This window comes from Musca domestica, unplaced genomic scaffold (assembly GCF_030504385.1).
Source record: "Musca domestica strain aabys unplaced genomic scaffold, Musca_domestica.polishedcontigs.V.1.1 4, whole genome shotgun sequence".
Taxonomy (NCBI): Eukaryota; Metazoa; Arthropoda; class Insecta; order Diptera; family Muscidae; genus Musca; species Musca domestica.
The window spans coordinates 13,174,531-13,195,964 of NW_026712328.1; the positions used below are offsets into that span (position 1 = coordinate 13,174,531).

General features: G+C 34.9%; 2 protein-coding genes across 13 annotated transcripts in view; both read right to left on the minus strand.

Annotated features, from left to right (window-relative positions):
* LOC101901264 (E3 ubiquitin-protein ligase RNF181 homolog) overlaps window positions 1-21,434 on the minus strand; it is a 49,893-nt gene that overhangs the window by 6,882 nt on the left and 21,577 nt on the right. Inside the window, exon 1 of one of the 3 annotated variants that reach the window (XM_005186047.4) lies at window positions 19,222-19,357. The exons of the other annotated variants lie outside the window; for them this stretch is intronic. The gene's annotated coding sequence lies outside the window, so the exon portion shown is untranslated. Of the gene's footprint in view, window positions 1-19,221; window positions 19,358-21,434 lie in introns of those variants that run through there. 3 annotated transcript variants of the gene reach the window in all.
* Window positions 11,674-21,434, minus strand: part of LOC101900972 (serine/threonine-protein kinase OSR1) — a 31,341-nt gene continuing 21,580 nt past the window's right edge. The window contains exons 1-2 of one of the 10 annotated variants that reach the window (XM_059126593.1): window positions 17,362-17,410; window positions 11,674-14,114 (exon numbers count right to left, since the gene is read on the minus strand). In XM_059126593.1, the coding sequence (XP_058982576.1) occupies window positions 11,785-14,114; window positions 17,362-17,395 (2,364 nt within the window). In that variant the 5' untranslated portion in view covers window positions 17,396-17,410 and the 3' untranslated portion in view covers window positions 11,674-11,784. The other 9 variants (XM_059126594.1, XR_009342916.1, XR_009342919.1 and 6 more) reach the window with 9 other exon arrangements.

A 21,434-nucleotide genomic window follows, 5' to 3' on the forward strand; every position in this document is an offset into this window, starting at 1 on the left:
GTTGGCGTTTTGTTAGTATAACAGCGAATTTTTCTATCATTAAGTAAGAAATATATTCACATTGTCCTGCAGTGCAATATTATATCAAAAAAGTGTATACCCATGGTACAATGATATGAAGGTAGGGCTGTGATACCATATAATTTCAATTTTTTTATTTTCTTGGCTTAATATGTCATCTTTATTTGTTTACGTATGTGTTTTCTTTTCAATAACAAAAAAAATGTTCAGAAAACATTCAAATTCGGATGTTTTCAAAATATTTATTTCATCGTATGCATCGACAAAATCTAGAGTTGTTGTAGCGAAATAATCCTTTGGAGATATATAGAACCTGGTTTTGAAAAGAAGTGTTGACCTTTCATTCAGTTTTCGCGGTTTTCAATTATTTATTCAAAATAAATGCAACAATTTGCTTGATTTTTTATTGTTTTGATACTAATTCTGACATTACAAGCCAAACAGGTAGACCTCTATACTTGCAATTTTTTCAAAGTTGACCTACCTTCTCTTCATTGTACCGCGATAGTTGAATGAAAGGTCAACACTTCTTTTCAAAATCATGTACTATATATCTCCAAAGGACTATTTTGCTACAAAAACTCTAGATTTTGTCGATGCATACGTTGAAAAAACATTTTGAAAACACCCGAATTTGAATGTTTTCTGAACAATTTTTTTGTTATTGCAAAGAAAACACATACATAAACAAATAAAGATGACATAATAAGCCAAGAAAATAAAAAAAATTAAAATCATATGGTAGTTCTGCTCTACCTTGATATCATTGTACCATGGGTATACCTATTGTATATAAAGAAATGGAATTAAATCACGAAACGTTATATCGGATTTGACACTAGTAATACTATAGAGTCAAATCAGCTGGGGTTTGGTCCTACCTGTAATAATTATACCGATAATCGAAATATAAACTTCAAAATATCACTACAGGTTGGTTTTTATTTCTCGACTACAACAACAAAATAGTTTCGGAAGGTTGGTCCATGCATGGTACAATGAAGAGAAGGTAGGCCAACTTTAAAAAAAATTGCAAGTATAGAGGTCTACCTGTTTGGCTTGTAATGTCAGAATTAGTATCAAAACAATAAAAAAAATCAAACAACTTGTTGCATTTATTTTGAATAAATAATTGAAAACCGCGAAAACCGAATGAAAGGTCAACACTTCTTTTCAAAACCAGGTTCTATATATCTCTAAAGGATTATTTCGCTACAAAAACTCTAGATTTTGTCGATGCATACGATGAAATAAACATTTTGAAAACATCCGAATTTGAATGTTTTCTGAACAATTTTTTTGTTATTGAAAAGAAAACACATACATAAACAAATAAAGATGACATATTAAGCCAAGAAAATAAAAAAAAATTGAAATCATATGGTATCATAGCCCTACCTTGATATCATTGTACCAAGGGTCCATGTTTCCCAAAATATGTGCCAAAACTTTTTAACAACGCTCATTTTTTTCAAAAATTTCCCAAGAGAATTTATTTTTAGATTTAATTCCTTTTTAAATATTCTTGTTCTATAAAAATATGAAATGAAAAATATTTCCTTTATAAAATATTTCATTTGACATTTCTTTCCTTGAGATTTTTTCCTCTGAGGTATGTCCAACACTGGCTTCGCGAACCAATAGTTTTTAAAGTAAACGACCTTCGGTCGGATCTTGAGTATTACTTTGGAGTTTAGTGAAATTCGGCGTTCATGTTTGGGATAAGGTAACAAATTGATGGCCCACAAGTTGTCAAAATTGAAAGTGTTTTAGGGGATTTTCAAGATTTTCATGAGGTTACGAAAGTTTTTCCTTTAATTCAGAATAATTACATGCTTTCGTTGCTTGGGTGTTAGGTCATCCGAACCATTGGTGGAGCTTCAAGATCAGGTAAACTATCAGGCAGTTCCGAATATCATTCATATTGATGCAGTCGTTGATGTAGTCAACCATTACAGAGTTCACCACAATCCATTACATCTAAAGAAAGTTGGCTGAGTCTAAATTCAAGCAAGTAAAGCAGAACCAGGTTAGCGGTCTGTAAACATCGAACATATTGTAATGCTACAAAAACAACAACGTGGAGTTCAAAACAGTGAATGTCCAACCAACTAAATACGCGAGGTCCGTATTTTTAAACACACATAATCATAACGTATATTTTATAACGTAAATTTTGAACAAATGCAATATTTTTTTAATCTATATATATATAAAAATCAATTGTTGTTTGTTGGTAACGGAATCAGTTGAAAACGGCTGGACCGATTTGCATAATTTTTTGTACAAACGTTTGTCATACCCCGAGTTAGGTTTTTAAAGAAAAAAATATTGACCACGCCTCCTTTTACGCCCACTATTTCGATTTATCTAAAATCCTTATATTTCCCAAATAAACAAGATATTGGTTTAAAAATTATTGCACGAGATACTGTTGACCTTCCCTCCAACCTTAAGTATTTGTTTGGGGGCTGAGGAACTGACCACGCATACTTTTTAATCTATCTATACATCTATATATATATATATATATATATATATCTATATATATAAAAATCAATTGTTGTTTGTTGGTAACGGAATCAGTTGAAAACGGTTGGACCGATTTGCATAATTTTTTGTACAAACGTTTGTCATACCCCGAGTTAGGTTTTTAAAGAAAAAAATATTGACCACGCCTCCTTTTACGCCCACTATTTCGATGTATCTAAAATCCTTATATTTCCCAAATAAACAAGATATTGGTTTAAAAATTATTGCACGAGATACTGTTGACCTTCCCTCCAACCTTAAGTATTTGTTTGGGGGCTGAGGAACTGACCACGCATACTTTTTAATCTATCTATACATCTATATATATATATATATATATATATATATATATATATATATATATATATATATATATATATATATATATATATATATATATATATATATATATATATATATATATATATATATATATATATGTATATATATAAATGAAAGTTGTGTTAGTTACTACGCTTATAACTTAAGAACCGCTGAACTGATTTTAATGATTCATACAAATTCGGAATTGTCTCCTATCCGAAAAAGATAATATACAAAAAAATCACGTAAAAATGTGATATATTAACATTTTCATTTTGACTTTTGAAATGTACAATAGTAATGTTTTATTTTGCATGATTTTTTTCCATTTTGACTTACTTTTTTCTAATGTACATTTGTAGTGTTTTTTATAATTTATTTTTGAATTCGAATATTAATATCAATTCATTTAATAGACTTGATTTCTTGAGAACTGAAATTGATGACGGGTTACATGGAAGTGTAGTACCGAATTATGTGGTGGCGAAACGGAATAGATGATATCGAAATAATTTAACGCGGTCACACCAAAGTTAGAAGATAATAACCTTTTCAAAATCGCTAAAAAATTACGAAAAAAGAGATCTCATTACAAAAATTCTCAAAACGGGAAAATATCGAAAAAAATGTCCAATGGAATTGAATTTTAAAATAAAAGTACATTCTTTGACAAACTTTGTAAGGATCTTTAAACAGTTGCTGTAAAAAATCAGCGAACAAGTTGAAGATTTTTTCAATTTGTTATTATTCTTTTGTCATTTTTTTTTTTCAATTTGTATTATCACAACTGGTTGTACAACTTGGAGAGTACTCAAATTGTTTGTCTCGGACACAGGCGATACAACTTTGTGTACAACTTCATTTTGCAAGCAGTTAATTTTGAATCAAGATGATGTCGGAAATAATTGCCTGTGCTATAATTGACGAAGTGTTGGAACAAGAAGAAGAATTTAAAAAAAAATGCAAGAAAAAGAAAAAAGTGGTTAAAGAAGTGGCTTTTACAAAAAGAAAAATATTCAAACAATAAAGTTTTAAAAACATTAAAAAAATGTGAACCAAATGATTTTAAAAATTATATGCGCATGACGGAAGATGTATTTAATGAACTCCCGTCAAAAGTTTCAATTCACATACTAAAACATGACACAATAATGAGACAGGCAATTTCGGCCAGCTACCGATTAGGAATAACATTGCGTTTTTTAGCAACAGGATGTTCATACGAAGAACTAAAGATTTCAACGGCAGTATCTCCACAAGCAATAGGAAAAATTGTGATCGAAACTTGCGAAGCAATTATAAGAGTTTTAAAACCGTTTATGAAGGTAAGTGTTAAAGATATATATATTTTCTTTAATTGCAGCTTCCAAAAACTCCAGCCGAATGGATAGATATAGCTGAGAAATTCTATGAAAGATCAATGTTTCCAAACTGTGTTGGAGCCCTTGACGGCAAACACATTAATATTATAAGGCCATGCCATTCAGGATCCTTTTATTTTAATTATAAAAAGACCTTTAGTATTGTTTTAATGGCAGTTGTCAATAGCAACAGTGACTTCTTGATGGTCGATATAGGAGCGAATGGCAGAATTTCAGACGGCGGTGTATTTTCAAACACAAAATTCTTTGAAATGCTCGAAAACGATGAGCTGAATTTACCTAATCCGATGCCTGTGTTGAATGGAAAAGATCCATTACCCTTCGTGTTTGTTTCTGACACAGCGTTTGCTTTGCGCAAAAACATTTTAAAACCTTTTGGACATTCTATTTTAAGAAGTGATGAGATGTTGTACAATAAAACGCTAAGTTCGGCCAGAGTAAAAGTAGAGAATGCTTTTGGCATTTTATCTTCCCGCTTCCGCATTTTACGCACTGTTATAAATTTGAGTTCAGAGAAGGCCTCTACGGTTGTACTAGCATGATGCTACCTACACAACTATTTGCGTCGTCAATCGACTTCAAATTTTGAAGAGACTGAAAATGTAGTGCCCTTGACTGGAATGGAGCCAACTACGCATAGGAATCCTCCCGAAGAAGCCAAACAAATTAGGCTTAAGTTTTGTGAAACAATAAAACAATTGAGAACACTTTAACTAAAAATTAAAATAATATAAATTCAAAAAGTTTTTGATTTATTGGTACTCAGAATCATTAAATAATTCTTTAAAATCTTGATAGTAGTGTGTTCTATTTGCTGGGTTTGAAGTTGTACCTATATTAGCGTAGGTTTCCCTACCGCTTGGCAAAACTGACGTCTGTATGTATTGAACAGAATCGTCATTGAAAATAAACGGGGTCGAGCTGCTAGAATGTGGTGTGGAAGATCTATTCAATACATTTTTTTGGCTTTCGCTTGGTAGTACTGACGTCCGTATATATAGAACCGAATCAGCGGGGTCGGACTGTTGGAGTTTGGAGTGGAAGATCCATTGAAACTGCTTTGCAGTGTATTATAAGTCAATTGATTTAATCGTCCCATCATCAAAATTTCATCAATGGCTCTTTTTGCATATAATTGTTGGTTTGGGTTCATTTGCCGATACATGCAAGCCCATCCATTTGCATATGTAGTGACTTCATCTTCGACTTTTGAATTGTTTGCTGACGACTCAAAATGTTCAGCAGCTTTTTTTTAAAACTGCATCCTAGCATTGGCTACTGAAGACTTCTTGTGGGCCTGCGACTTCCTCTATCATGAAAAAAAATGTATTTATTCACGATAAATAAAGTTTTTTGCCACAACTTTCTACCTACCATATTTGTTGGAACGGGTTCTTCATCTGAACTTAAGTTGGATCGACCAGGCAAAGGAATTTTCAAGTCTCGCAAAAAGGCAAAATCTTCATAATACCACAAATTTGACACATAAATTTCATTTACTCCCGATCCAGACTTTTGACTCTTTATCACTTTCTTCAATTCGCGGCGATAACAAGTCCGCATATTTGCTATTTTCTTCTTCAATTCTTCAAGGGTCCCATCATTTTTTATTTTCTTAAAATCAATTAACAGTTTATCATAGCTTTTATTTCGCATTTTTATACCCTCCACCTTGGAAAGGAGGGTATATTAACTTTGTCATTCCGTTTGTAACATCCTTAAATATTCGTCTTTGACCCCATAAAGTATATATATTCATGATCAGCATAAAATTCTAAGTCGATTTAACGATGTCCGTCTGTCTGTCTGTCCGTCTGTCTGTCTGTCTGTCCGTCTGTCTGTTGAAATCACGATACAGCCCACATTATTTGACGTAGAGCGCCAAAATTTAGCAGAGCTATTTGCATTGTGTCTTGGATGGTTGGTATTGAAAATGAGATATATCGGTCCACGTTCTGATATAGTCCCCATATAACGGTACCTCCCGATATTCGGTATTTTGATGATTTATGCCACATTTTTTCACGGATTTATCTGAAAATTGGTATTTGTAGGTCATAACGGGTCCCTGAGCGTGTGGCAAAACATTGCATGTATAGGTCCACGTTGTGGTATAGCCCCCATATAAAGGTACCTCCCGATATTCGGTATTTTGATGATTTATGCCACATTTTTTCACGTATTTGTCTGAAAATTGGTATTTGTAGGTCATAACGGGTCCCTGAGAGTGTGGCAAAACATTGCATGTATAGGTCCACGTTGTGGTATAGCCCCCATATAACAGTACCTCCCGATATTCGGTATTTTAGTTTTTTTTTACCACATTTTTTCATGGATTTGTCTAAAAATTGGTATTTGTGGGTCATAATGGGTTCCAGCTTCGGTGGCGAAACATTGCATGTATGGGTAAATGATTTGATATAGCCCCCATATAACGGTACCTCCCGATATTCGGCATTTTTATGGTTTTTGCCACATTTCTTCTAATGTTTCTTTTACCCTAAGGTGGAGGGTATTACAAGTTTGGCCCGGCCGAACTAAATGTTTTTTACTTGTTTAATTTTTATACCCTCCACCATGGGTAGGAGGGTATATTAACTTTGTCATTCCGTTTGTAACACCTCTAAATATTCGTCGTAGACCCCATAAAGTATATATATTCATAATCAGCATAAAATTCTAAGACGATTTAGCGATGTCCGTCTGTCTGTCTGTCCGTCTGTCTGTCTGTTGAAATCACGATAGAGCCCACATTATTTGAAAATTTGGCACAAGTGTGTGTATTGTCCCTAGGATGGTTGGTATTGAAAATGAGATATATCGGTCCACGTTCTGGTATAGTCCCCATATAACGGTACCTCCCGATATTCGGTATTTTGATGATTTATGCCACATTTTTTCACGGATTTATCTGAAAATTGGTATTTGTAGGTCATGACGGGTCCCTGAGCGTGTGGCAAAACATTGCATGTATAGGTCCACGTTTTGGTATAGCCCCCATATAACGGTACCTACCGATATTCGGTATTTTGATGATTTATGCCACATTTTTTCACTGATTTGTGTAAAAGTTGGTATTTGTGGGTCATAATGGGTCCCTGAGCGTGTGGCAAAACATTGCATGTATAGGTCCACGTTTTGGTATAGCCCCCATATAACGGTACCTACCGATATTCGGTATTTTGATGATTTATGCCACATTTTTTCACGGATTTGTCTGAAAATTGGTATTTGTAGGTCACAACGGGTCCCTGAGCGTGTGGCAAAACATTGCATGTATAGGTCCACGTTCTGGTATAGTCCCCATATAACGGTACCTCCCGATATTCGGTATTTTGATGATTTATGCCACATTTTTTCACTGATTTGTGTAAAAGTTGGTATTTGTGGGTCATAATGGGTCCTAGTTCGTGTGGCGAAACATTGTAATTATAGGTGCACGTGTTGGTGTAGCCCCTATATAACGGTACCTCCCGATATTCGGCATTTTAATGTTTTTTGCCACATTTCTTCTAATGTTCTTTTACCCTAGGGTGGAGGGTATTAAAAGTTTGGCCCGGCCGAACTTAATGTTTTTTTACTTGTTATAGTTTTCATTTTTGCAATTCCACAATTCCGGCATACTTTAATAACATTCAATAAAATCACGCATTTGTGCGGAGTCTTCCAAAAAAGTCTCAACGAAAAAAAGCAGAAAATGAAATACCCACAAACGTTACAATCGGTTGGTACAACATGCCAAATATCAAACAATTTTGATTTTTCATACAACCGAGACACAACTTCGTACAACCCGGCCACAAACGATACAATCTTGAATACAACCTCTCTCAGTTGTACGACCAGTTGTAAGGTGTGGGGCTTGCTTTAGTCTTTAACGAATAATAAATCACAGATCTGACTTATGTAGGCGGCACAATTTTGATTATAAGTAATGACTCGATTATAATTACTCCAATTTTGATTATAAGTAATGACTTGATTATGAGTAATGACTCCATGACTAAATATTCATGGCAAAAAATATAATTACAGTCGGTTTTAGATATTTTGAATAGCCTGATCTTATTTTTCCGCTATAGGCTTTAATTTGAGTGTTAAATACCTATATGATAAAGAACATCTGTAGTAGCCCCATGTGAAAATTCAGCTCAATTTTTGATATTGTAAAAAGCATTCAAATGAGCTATAATTTGAAATTTGTATTTCCGTACTGCGTGGTATTCAGTTTTGTCCACCTCATAATTGAAGGCAGAATGTTGTCAGAATAGCCAAAAAATTATTCTTTTGCTCCGATTACCGTAAGATGGGCATTAATTGTTTGTCATTTAAATTGTGCGGTGGAGATCCAATAAAGTTACTTTATAATTTCGTATTTTTTTCATGTTTCTGCCACAATTTCCGACTGAATGAGTTCCAGATTGATATTTCGGAGATTATTTCATATAGACGTACATCTCAAATCTACGTTCGCAACCAATATTCTCTTGGGGGTTACAAATGCAATAGAATACCAAATTTTCTTTTGTGACCACACATTGGTTGGGAAAGTGGACTTGGGGGTATACTAATGTGGGGACTATACTTAAATAAATGCCTATGAGGATAATTAGGAGGATGATTTTCTACCCCAGGGTTTTTTACCCCAGCCTCAAGACTAAGATGCGCCCTTTTTCGAGAAATAAATATTTTATAAGAGGTTTTCTTCCCCCTTAAAAACAAAGAAGGTCCAAAAAATGAAAAAAGTTGCCAAGACGCCGAAAATACCTTAAATCATATGATGGTGATACCAAAACGTGATAGTTTTTTGCAAAGATGGTTTCTTCTTAAATTATCAACATAAGCTAAAATTAGTTCGAAAAATATGGTTAAAATGTAGAATATACTTGAAATCGGGTTGTTCCGTTATCAGGGGTTATGACCCATATCATGACCTGCCAAAGCGATTAACGGTATCTTGAATGTTTAGGTAGAATTTATATTTTGCGTTCTTTATAGTCGGTATTTGACTGATTGCAGTCTTAATGTATTTTGCATTTTGTGTTCTCATTTGACAATTTATTGTCATATGAAAGAAGCAGGTCCACTTTTTGAAATTAACCCCATAACGATTCTTCGGTCATTTTTGTTTGTTTAAATGTGTTCGCATCTTCCAGCTGAAGCACGATGTAGGTCTTGGAGTAGAAAGCATTTAACATCGTCTTGCGCCCTCATTTCATTTTTAATATTATTCATTCAAAATTCAAAGCAATAAAAAATGTACACTTCAATATAGAAAAAAGAAAAAGAATCTTCAACTGGTTCGCTGATTTTTTTTTGCGGCAAATTTTTAAAGGTCTTTACGAAGTTTGTCGGTAGAATGTACTATTATTTTGAAATTCGATTCCATTGAAAAATTGTCGATTTTTCACGATTTTAGAATTTTCATATAAAGCGACAACGGATAAAATTTTTATTTATAGATTTTATGTATTTCTTGGGTATTACGAATAAATACATAAAATCCATAAATAACAGTTTTATCCGTTGTGGCTTTATACTACCCATGGTACAATAAGGAGGTAGAACAGCTTCGTAAAACTACAAAAATACAGCCCTGAGGCTATGTCCGCTTCCTGTCAGACTCATTCAAAATTATTTTTTTCATATTTTTCCTCATTTTTAAAATGAGTTAAATTGCGCGAAAAATTAATAAAATGTCTGGATTTTTCTCTCAAAAATATGATCCTAACTGTTCAATCTTTCAATTTCATGGCTATACTGGTTAATAGCTTTAAAGCGCGAGCCGCAATTCATGTGTCTTCCAGTCATTGGTTTTGAAAATATATTTTTTTTTTCATTTTTCAAAGCAATTAATACATACACAAAATTGGCAGATGTCGGGCACATTTAGAAAAAAATTGTAATCAGCTGTTAGCTCTACCTCACCTTTTTATTGTACCATGATACTACCCAAAAAAAACCTACACATCATTTTAGAATTCAAAAAAAAAAAAAAAAAAAAAAACACTACAAATGTACATTCGAAAATAGTAAGTCAAAATAGAAAAAAAGGCAATATAAAACATTACTATTGTACATTTTAAAAGTCAAAATGAAAATGTTCAAATTTCACATTTTTACGCGATTTTTTTTGGATTTTATTCTTTTCTGCCAAGAGCCAATTCCGAATTTGTCTGAATTGTTAAAATCACACCGGCGGTTTTTATGTTATAAGAGTAGTAACTAACACAACTTTCTTTTACATATAGAGAGATATATTTAAAAGTAGGCGCGTTCCTCAGCCCCTAAATAAGTACTTAGGGTTGAATGGAAAGCCAACAGCATCTCGTGTAATAATTCTCAAACCGATATCTTCACTATTTTGGCAAATATAAGGTTTTAGATAAATCGTAATAGTGGGCGTAAAAGTATTCGTGGTCAATATTTTTTTCTTTAAAAACCTAACTCGGGGTATGACGAATGTTTCTAAAAAAAAATTATTCAAATCGGTCCACCCGTTCTCAACTGATTGCATTACCAACGAACAACACTTGATTTTATATATATATATATAGATAAGTTCTGTCATAATTGAATTGTATAAATTTGAATTTCATAGGCTTGACGTAGTTCAGTAACATTAGTGTAAGCTCATGGATTGAAGTTTTTAGATCTTCGAAAACAATTTAAGCTACTACCACAAATTATCTGAAATATATAATAAAAAAAGAAAATAATAAGAATAGTAATAACATACGTCATTCTTCCCACAAAGTAAATGGTTTTTTTGTTTTTTAGCTTGCCAGCAATCGGTTATGCACCTTTCGTTTAATTTTAAATGTGATTTTTATTTAAAAATACTCTCTCTTAAAGAAGAAGTTTCAATAAATTACAAGTAATTATTTCTATATAATATATATAAACGAATCATAAGTACTTATTAATTACACAATTAATCTATTTGGTTGTATTTGTATTTATGTATATGTTTTAGCTAAATATCGTATCGTATTGTAATTTCGGGGAATCAGTATCATTATCAATAAAAAATGAAGAAAGAAGAAACAACAATACATTTAAATTAAAATTAATATTTATAAATAATTACATAGTAAAATCAATTTAACGATTAATTACGCACATATGACATGAATTCGTTGGAGTCATACCGAAGAGTAGAGCGTTTATTGTTTGCAATTTATTTGGATTCGTTGTTCCCCAAAACATGAAAAATACAACACGTCACAAAGACAGCGGATGAGATAGTACTGGATGGGAGGGAGACAGAAGGCAACTCCTAATCCCTTTAACATTTGTGTTGGCTTCAGTTGATAATGGTGCAGAGTGCTGCAAGACTCTAACAGAATGCTCTTCTCGCTTTGAATACGAATGGTAGCGAATTGGACTTCAGCTTCATTAGTATTGAGAAGAGTGGTGTTGTGATGGTGGCGGCGTGTTTGTGTCTGTGTAAAAGGTTTTGGGGGATGTCTGAAGCTCCTTTGAAATTTATATTGTAGTGGTTCTCTTCTTAAGTAGACTACTTTTAATCTGTAATTGATATTTGAGCAAACCCGACCAGCGAGCGATCATCGGGTACTTCACCTGGTTGTACCCCTGAATTTAATTGGAACGTTACAGTTTTCAAGGCATGTCGCTGTTCGATTAACTGATGCAGATTAATAGCCATTGGTTGTGTGTCAAGAGGATCTACTAGGCCGGCGTCAACTAATTCAGCAGCAATACCTTCAGCGGAATCCTTGCCCACGGCAAATTCGAAACGAATGTCATGCAATTCACGACGAACGTTACGCATGCGCAAGACAAGGTTAACTGGCGGAGCATCGGCTCCAGCACCACTTGCATCAATCGATGGTAGTGGCATCTGTGCCATTGCTTCTGTGGCTTGTGCTACAGAATTTGGTGACATTGCGGCAGGTGACTGTTGTATTTGCTGTTGTTGCATAATGGCATCCTGCACCTGATGCGACTGTTGTACAAATTGCTGCGATTGTGGCAGGCCACCTTGAGTTTGTGGTTGTTGCACTACCTGTGTTTGCGCAGTTTGATTTTGTGAGGCTTGTGCCTGATGTTGGGGAGCAGATACGGAGGCAGTGGGTTCAGTGTGTTCTGATGGATCTTCCCGATCACTATCGGAAGAATCGGCTCTTTCTAATCGGTTAACGGGCCGTTCGTCGGATTCGGAGTCTGACGAATGTCGTTTTCCTTCGTCTTCTTCATCCGACCACATCCATTCTCCGGTAACAGTGCGGTGCAAACGACCAGACTGGCCAGGCTGGCGTTTTGCTGCCTTATGCACACGAGTCTCCATTGAAGGACCAGACGCTAGCAAAGTTTGAGTCAAATACTTCCGATCTTTGGCCTTCTTAAAGAAAGCGTTTTTTAACAGTTCGGCAGCTGTTGGTCGTTTCGATGGTTCCTTTTGCAGGCACTCCACAATCATCTTGCGGAATGTTTTGCCATAGGCTTTGTACTGGTCTTTCTCTTCCGATCCTGTGTCTAAAGTGGGTGGATCGTTCTGTAAAGTCAACATCAACACCTTCATCGGTGGGTACTTGTGGTATGGAGCTGTGCCCGTGGCCATTTCAATGGCTGTTATACCAAATGACCAAATGTCAGCTTTAAAGTCATAGCCATGATCTTGCTCCATAACTTCGGGGGCCATCCAACAGGGAGTGCCTACGAACGTGTGGCGCACCTTTTGTCGGGACAAATCCCGACCAGTTGCTAACCAGGCACTTACACCAAAATCGGCAATTTGGATGGTGCCATCATCACCAATAAGAATATTACCGGCCTTAATGTCGCGATGTATCTGTCCATTCGAGTGGAAATACTCCAGGCCCTTCAGCACCTCTTTGAGCACAGTAGCAATAGTGGCCTCGTCAAAAACTCCATTTTTGCAATTAGTTGTCCGCATTTTATGTTTTATAATGTCCAAAAGGGATCCACCCTCCAGCAGCCTCAAGACAAGCCACAATTCTTCTCTCACTACAAACGAAGTGTGGTAGGTTACGACATTCTCATGATTGCACGATGACATCGCTTGAATCTCCTTCAACAGTTCATCCATAGAGGTGTTCCATTTCTCAAGATTAATACGTTTAATAGCGCATTTCTCATTGCGTGGTATGCAAAGCGCTGCATGGACAACAGCAGTGGCGCCGACGCCAATAACATCCCTAAGTTCATAGTCATCTTTTGAATTGGGCCAGGGCTGTTTGTCGCTTGCTGAAGCACCTCCGGCGCTATTAGTTGCGGTTGAAGCTGACATGATACTAGTTTCTCCTACTTCGGTGTCAGTGACTTTATTAGCCGCCTTACTTGTACTTTTTCCACCGGATGAATCAATCGACACGCTACTGTTTTGTAGATATTCGGAACGCCTTGATGCCAGAAGTAAGTCGTTCAATGAATTTCGAAAATTTCCCTCCAAACGTGGCGGCGCTGTCAATGACTTTGGCTTTTGAAAATCACTCTCTCCAATGTTTAATGAGTAAAGGCTAGAATCCTTACTGGCGAATGACGAGTTCTTACTCAAAGGCTGCTGATTTATAACCACGAAATCATCTATACTGTTGTGATAGAATTGTTTTTCTTCTTCTTCCTTTCCTTGAGCTAGTGTTGGCCTGGGCGTTTCTATTGGAACGTTCTCCTCGCCAAAAACTCTGTAGGTTGCTGTAGTTTGGTCAGTGCTTATATCCGACTCGTCGACTGCAATCTCTTGTAGAATCTCTTGGGTTCTAGTAGCAGCACTGCAGCTTCCTTCGGTATTGGTGATGTAACTACTTCTGGATTTTGGTGCCGCCAAACAGAATTTAAATATTCCCGGTTGTTTTGTGAAGAACGCGACTTCTGGAAAAGTAAAGTAGAGAAAAAACCTCTGTAGGAATATGATTTAACATAAAAGTACAATATTTATTATTTTCTTTGGTCGACACCAAAATCCCTTGCCAAGAGATATCGGATTTTCATAGATTTCAGACATTTGTTTTTTCTTTATTAAATTGAACATTTTATTTTAGTGGTGTCACTAACGCGGTTTTTTTAAATGAATTTCTATAGAATATCCGATATTATAGCAAATTAGGTACTTTGTATGTTGTCAACCAGCTTTCTAATTTCTATGATTTCTCCGCTTTCAAAGTTTAAGCAATAAAAAAATCAAATTAAACTGGTACAGAAATAGACGGGGTTTGGCCAACATCAACTGAACTAAATTTCAAGAAGAATTTACTGCCAAGGTGTGGATTTCTTCGATTAACTCAAGTGGTGAAATCCAGCCACAAACCATGCCTGGAGAATCGTATGTGAAAGAAAATACTAAGATAAGTGCGGCAGACGGGAGCCCACAAATGCCAGATTTGTTTTTATTTTAATAGCTACGAATTCTTCGTAAACAAAAGTTGCTGGGGGATAGGTATGCGCTACTATTTAACAATGAAACTGTGACTAATTTAAAAATTATTTCATGTTATCTCTTCGAACCTGTTGTCTGTCTGTCTGTCCGCGATATTCGATAAGAGCACAAACAACAACAAAAATTCGATAAGGGTAAAATACAGAACAAATTCAGATAAAAATAGAAGAAGGAAAGAGTGAAATTATGTCGATTTACATTTGCCTCACTGCTGCTACTGCAGCAAATGTACATAAACCTGGGAATCGAACATTTGTTTGTCGATGTGGGGATTGAAGAAGAAGCGTAAAAGTAGAAAAAGCTCAATGTATGTATAATAAGCGGGGAAGAATACATATACTCTGCCGTAATCACAATTGCGACCGGTTGCCATTGTAATCTCTGGTTTAATTAAATTTTTCCATTTCTAAAAATAGCTAATTGCGGTCATTATCATTTGCTCGTATCGACAACCGAATCAGCTGTACCGAAAACTAACAAAACATCCGGCGGCTCCGCCTTTCTAAAACTTGCCCATTCATTGAGAAAAGTCGTTGTAAACATAAAATCGCGCAAAACAATGCGATACACGAGGATTGATATAAGGGACATGGGGGGCTGGGACGGGAGAAGTCAGCCAATAACGTATTCTGCCCATAACGAATACGACAGACTAGTTGTCATCTCTATTCGACTGCAACTATGTATGTACAAGCATATGTATGTTTGCATATACCTACATCGAGAATGGCTTACACGATGCCGCAGTCGCGGAAAATGATCTTCACCTTGAACTTCAATGGTCTCAATGAAATATTACTAAAAACGCGATTTTAATGTTCGATATGCGTTTTCGTTGTTCTGTTCTTGTACAACATTGTATATACGACGGTACCGAATGAGCTTATATTTTGCATAACTTGTTGGTCGGATTTTTTTTATTATGTCTAGAATTGACAACAGATCAGTAGAATTTACATTGAAATTAGGTACGAACAAAATGTTCGAATAATTTTCCTGATGCAATAAAAGTTTTTTATTTCAAACTTAAAATTATTATTGTTCTGTTTTTTTTTTTTTTTTTACAAAACACTCACTGAGTATAAGCTGACGGGTGATTTGGTAATTTAATTGTTTACATTTATTTCCATGCTCAATAGAAATCAATGCGTTAGAGGTCAATTACCCCCAGGGCTGTAAACACGTGTGTATATATGTATGAGTGGATATTGTTACACGCTAATGCGAATTGTCGACATTAACACAAAAACAAATTATTACTAGTCCATGAAAAAACTTCTAGATCATGTTTTTATGTTAAAATAATAACTCTACATTTCTTTTTAACGGTCCACCGCGGGCGAACTGTGCTGCTTAATATTATTATTTGTAATAACCAGAAAGGGTATACATTGAATGTGTTCCGTACGAAAACGCTTCAAAATTTCGGGAGCAAATACTGGTAAAAAATTTTGAATTGATTTTAAATCTCCAAATTCTGAGGGTTTCTAATCACCGAAAGAGCTAAGCTACATATAACTTGAATAGAATTTGATTGCAATTTCAAAAGTACGAAAATCAGAAAACTTTAAAGCATTAAAGCAACTTCTTCAGACTAACATAGCTAAATCGAATTAATATTTCATATCGATGAAGTATATACAGTATCATCAAAAATGCAGTCAATTTCTATCCATGGTGAACCGAAAGAACCATGGTAGAAGAATACAGGTAGTCGCATCGACACAACTACTGGGACAATGACCTATTAAACTATATTTGAAATTAAAAATTTTTAATTTTGAATGAAAAGTTATTCATATTTGTAAAAGTTGTTAAAAAATATCATTAAAATTTCCGATTGGCTTCGTATAAGAAAATATATAAAAATATTCTTATTTTTGAAAAGAAAAACATTTCAAAACGTTTGACATATAAATGTTTCCAAGAGTTGATGCATCTACCTATGTTCTTCTACCATGGAAGTACTACACAGATAATCTTAAGTTTTTCTAAGGACCGGGGAGTCGGGGATCGGAAAAAGAAGAATAATTTTTGACGACAAACGTAGTAGCTTTAAAACTAATGTCATTTCTTTGTATTTGAAGTCATAATTATGTATTTTGGCACTAAACTTTGTAACACGGCTTACATAAAGTCGTCCAATAAGCAAAAATATAATTCAAAGAGTTGACTCTCTCACACAATAATGGAAAAATGACCATGTTTACCATGTATTGGACTTGTATCCATTCTTATTGTATCGCTGTTGGTGGATCAACACGTCTCGTTATTTTCAATTACCGCCTTTATAGATTCCCAAATTATTTGCCTCATTTGTCGGTAGTTAATCATTTGCTTTTATTAACATGTGACTTATGAATATAAAATTCTGGACTATTGACTTGTGTGTGTGGATACTTTGGTCACACACTGTATGCACAAAAGATAAAAAGTACCAAGAAACATCATGCTACTACTAAACAAGTTTAAACCAACCGCTAACAGAAAAAATATTATTCACACCAAAATGTATGTATGTATGTCCATATGAATGTACATACTTATATATTCCCATCACCACGAATGCAGTGTGAACGAGTGAAAGAAAGCGTTATTTCTGGTGTCTGCGTGTGCAAATTATGAAACGATATAACATACAAACATATATTTCAAATCTCTCCACCTCGGAATGTTATTCACCTACTACAGTGTTCTTGTGAATTTCTCCTCGCATGGAATTTAATCAATTTTTTTTTTCGTTTTGCTTAAATAAATTCAATTGAATTGAATCTGATGACCGGTTGGAGAGGAGTAAAAAAAGATAGGTTTGGTAGTTGGCGTTTTTTTAAATAAAATGTTTATTTTTTATCAGCATAGCAACCAGCGACGAATTGGCGGACAAACGAAACATCACGAAGCAACAATGAACGGGCAGTATAAGGGCGTTAAAAATATAATGTCGGCACGTTATGAAATTCAATCTAACCGTCATACATGCGAATGTATTTATGTTGATTTTCTCCTTTCGGAAGGAAGAATATTGACAGTCTTATTGGTCTAAATTTAATCGACTAATATTGGCAATGATTATTAACCGGTTATCTGTGGTTTAACCGGGAACTGACCATGCTTACATTTGGCAGAGACCACATTTTATCAAGCATTTACGTAAAACAGCAAAGTTGTGGTATTCATATCTATCGATGTGTGCGGCTTTGCAGTGGGAAAGTGGTTTGGGATTATTTTAAAACATGATAGGACGATTGCTCCTCACCATGTATCAGTATATTCGGCAGTTTTAGTATTAATACCTAAGTAACTAAGGAATTACTGCAACTAAAAATTTCAGCTCTGCAAAATGGTGGGAAATTTTAAAACAAGGAGGATGTTTCTTACAACTTTTCATGCGTGGATATGGCTAATGATAATTTTTTTGTAAAAATCGCTACATAAGTTTCTTGGTATGAGCTTGTCTGCAATTAAATAAAAAGAACTTCGCTTCATTTTGATTTACTATTTGGCATAAGTAAAGATCCGCACTCTTTTTCGCTTTTAAAAATAGTTACACATCCTTAAACCAAGCCATTTATCCCCATGCCTGATAAGTCTCTTAACCCAGCCTAAAGCCTCTGCCCTACTTTCCCATTCTACCGCAAACCTCAGAAGATCTTAAAAAAACAATCCAAATAAAAAAAAAGAATTTTTGCCGTAACAGTCAAAACTGTATATGAATTGTGGAAATTAATCGTAATTGAGAAAGAAATACCACGTCTTATTTAAGGCGGTGTTTAAATTAACTCATCTGTTAATAAATAAAATTATCACCATTTTCAAATAAGTATATTTTTCATGTGTAAAAACAATTGGAAATTTCCACACAAAAACAAACATATTTTTTAAATTATGAAGTTGTTCAAATTTGAAAGACGTCCAGATTGGGAATTTTGACACATCGATTTAGTGCTTTGCAATCTGTTTTATTCTGAATTCTAGGCATTTGTAATTTGGTTTAAAATTATCGTAAGCTCTTAAGGTAAGATTGAAACCCTGTGTTTCTTGGCGATGACAATAGTTTACTGGTCGTCATATAAACGCACACTCATACATACGAACATAATCGTACGTACCAAATAAGATCTTAATGTAAACACCAATTAATCAATAAATATGCAAAATTTAAAAACACAGCATAACGATAACGAACAATTAACCCACAAATTGGGAAGACAGATTTTTGAAACCGCAGATTTTGAATAGCTTTCAGAAAACACCTAACAGTGCTATGCTGTTGCGAAAATGCGTGAACGTTTTTTTAAAATAGATATTCGAGACATTATTGATTTTATAACAACAATGATGATAACGGATTTATTTAAAATTCCGTTTTTACGATGCGATCTCAATAACAATACCATTCCACAAACTTGACTTTCACCACGATCTAAACGAAAAGCTAAAAACCATTCAGGGTACCAGTTCCATTTGACGAAATTCACATTTAAATAGCGGCGGATGAAACTATTATAATTGCATATTTGTGGTTTTAAAAATAATTTTTACATTTTCCCGGTTTTATTTCGTCGTCTTCTTCTCTTCTTTTGAGTCGATGATTACAAATTGCACATTTTGAAATTTTGTTTCGTTACAAATTCCAGCGGGTTATACTTTTTCACCGAGTCAAAACAATTATTCTAAATGTCAAAAGAATTTTTTAATTGAGTTACGAATTAATTTGCTAATGAAAAGTTTTGTGGGGGATACTAGCGCGCATCTGCGATGACGACGATGACAGCGCTTCCGAAGATTTTTTCGTATTCAGTATTGACGTTAAGCCACTCGAACCGTCTTTTAGCAACTAAATAAGTCAACATTATTAGCTTGTTATGGTCGGAGATACACGACATTCACACACACTCTGCACATACACACGTCATCAGCCACTCAAACAAAAATAAATGTCCACGACGATGTGCGCAAAATGTTTACCAAAGCGAGAGGTACCGACTGCTGGCTGAGTAGTAGAGCGGCAATAAAAAGAGATGGGGCGCTAAAATCTGTTCGTATGAAAGTTGGTAGCTTTGCGGGATGCCAGATATATAGAACAATTTAAAAAATGTACAATTCAAGTGAAAATATTTGTCTTGAGAAATGCCTTAAATCGTCTTATATCAATGTTACTTACTGACAACTAATTTGTTGTGCGCCCTATCAAAAATTCGGTTTTGAAAATGTGGATTGTTCCCAAGTTAATTTTGATAAAAAATTTTTTATTTACAACGGTAGATTGTAATTTTTCAGACTTTCCGCCTTCGGGGAGCATAGCTGATTGCTACGGGACGCGTTCACAGGTTGCTGGTATTGGAAAACCAAGTAGATATGCTGAGCAGTTGCGAATGCGGGCAGTCAGCGGGTCTGGGGAAGAGTCTCGGCTTAAATACCCAAGTGTCAATAACCCTTAGACTGATGAGGCGATGCTTCGGTGCCCCTAAAATACTAAAACATAAAGAGTACCCCCTAACGCTAGGTCGTTGTGCGACCACGGGTACATTAGTGTTGCAGATCAGCAGTATCAGGGTACTGACTGTATTCTAGCGGAGCTTCGTTGCTACCTGGGCGCTTCAACGAATATCAGGTTTAGTTACCGATTTCTTACTATGGGATGGAGGCCATGTCATGGTCGACCTCAGTCCCTTCACGATAACGATGACACGTGGAATATTATATAATATAATTGTAATTTTGTAATATAATTGTAATAATTGTAATTTAATATAATTGTAATTTTTCTTGACAACCATATAACATGTGTGTATTTATAACGAGCAATAAGTTGAATACCGGCTTTATTTATGGTGCCACTGAAACTAATTTTGTTACTGCTGTATCTGAAACACATATTAGTATGTTTATTTGTGATATTGACGGCATAAAACTTAAAAATACATATCCCAAACGAAAACATATTTAAAGGATTTGATAACGGCATTTTGGAAGCGATAAATGTCATACACCACTTTAAAACATTGAGCAATGGAACTTTAAAACCAAGGCCTATACAAGGTCGGCCAGAAAGCCCATCTGACAACAAAGTTTGCTATCAAAAACACAATTGTGATTTGAAATTCAAAGAAAGTCAAATCACAAAAGTGCAAAATCTAGGAAAGGTGAGAGTACATAAAACTTAGAGGAACAACGGAGTTTTAGGTAGAGGAACAAGGGAGTTTTAGGTTGACTTAGTTCGATTATGGCCCTACTTTCCTTTTTGGTCTTAAGCCAGTCAAAAAACGTGTAAGTATTCTCACCTTTAGATTATTGTCAAATCGTTGTGAAAAGTGGTCTTCCTGTTAAGCCTTGTTTAAAACTATAAGTAGCCAGCGAAGAAAGGCAAATAAACGTTTTTATGGGGAATTTATGGGAATTAAATCATATCAACTATTAAGTTTTTGAATGCCTACTCTGGCTTTAAGCAGTTATAATTTAATGTGCAAATTAACCAATTATGGGGGTATATCCATCTCTGAAAAGATTTCTACCCAATTTGACGGAGGCATTAGTGTCTTTATCAATATCAATCAAAATCCATCCGATTTGAACAGGCCATCCGATTTTAGGCAAATGTGAAATCCGATAAAGATATATATGGGAGCTCTATCCAAATCTGAATTGATCTCGATAAAATTTGGCAAATGTATTTCTGAGCTGTATTATATCCATTTTCCGGAATATCGTTGTTACGGAGTGCATATGAACAATATATATGGGATCTATAGCTA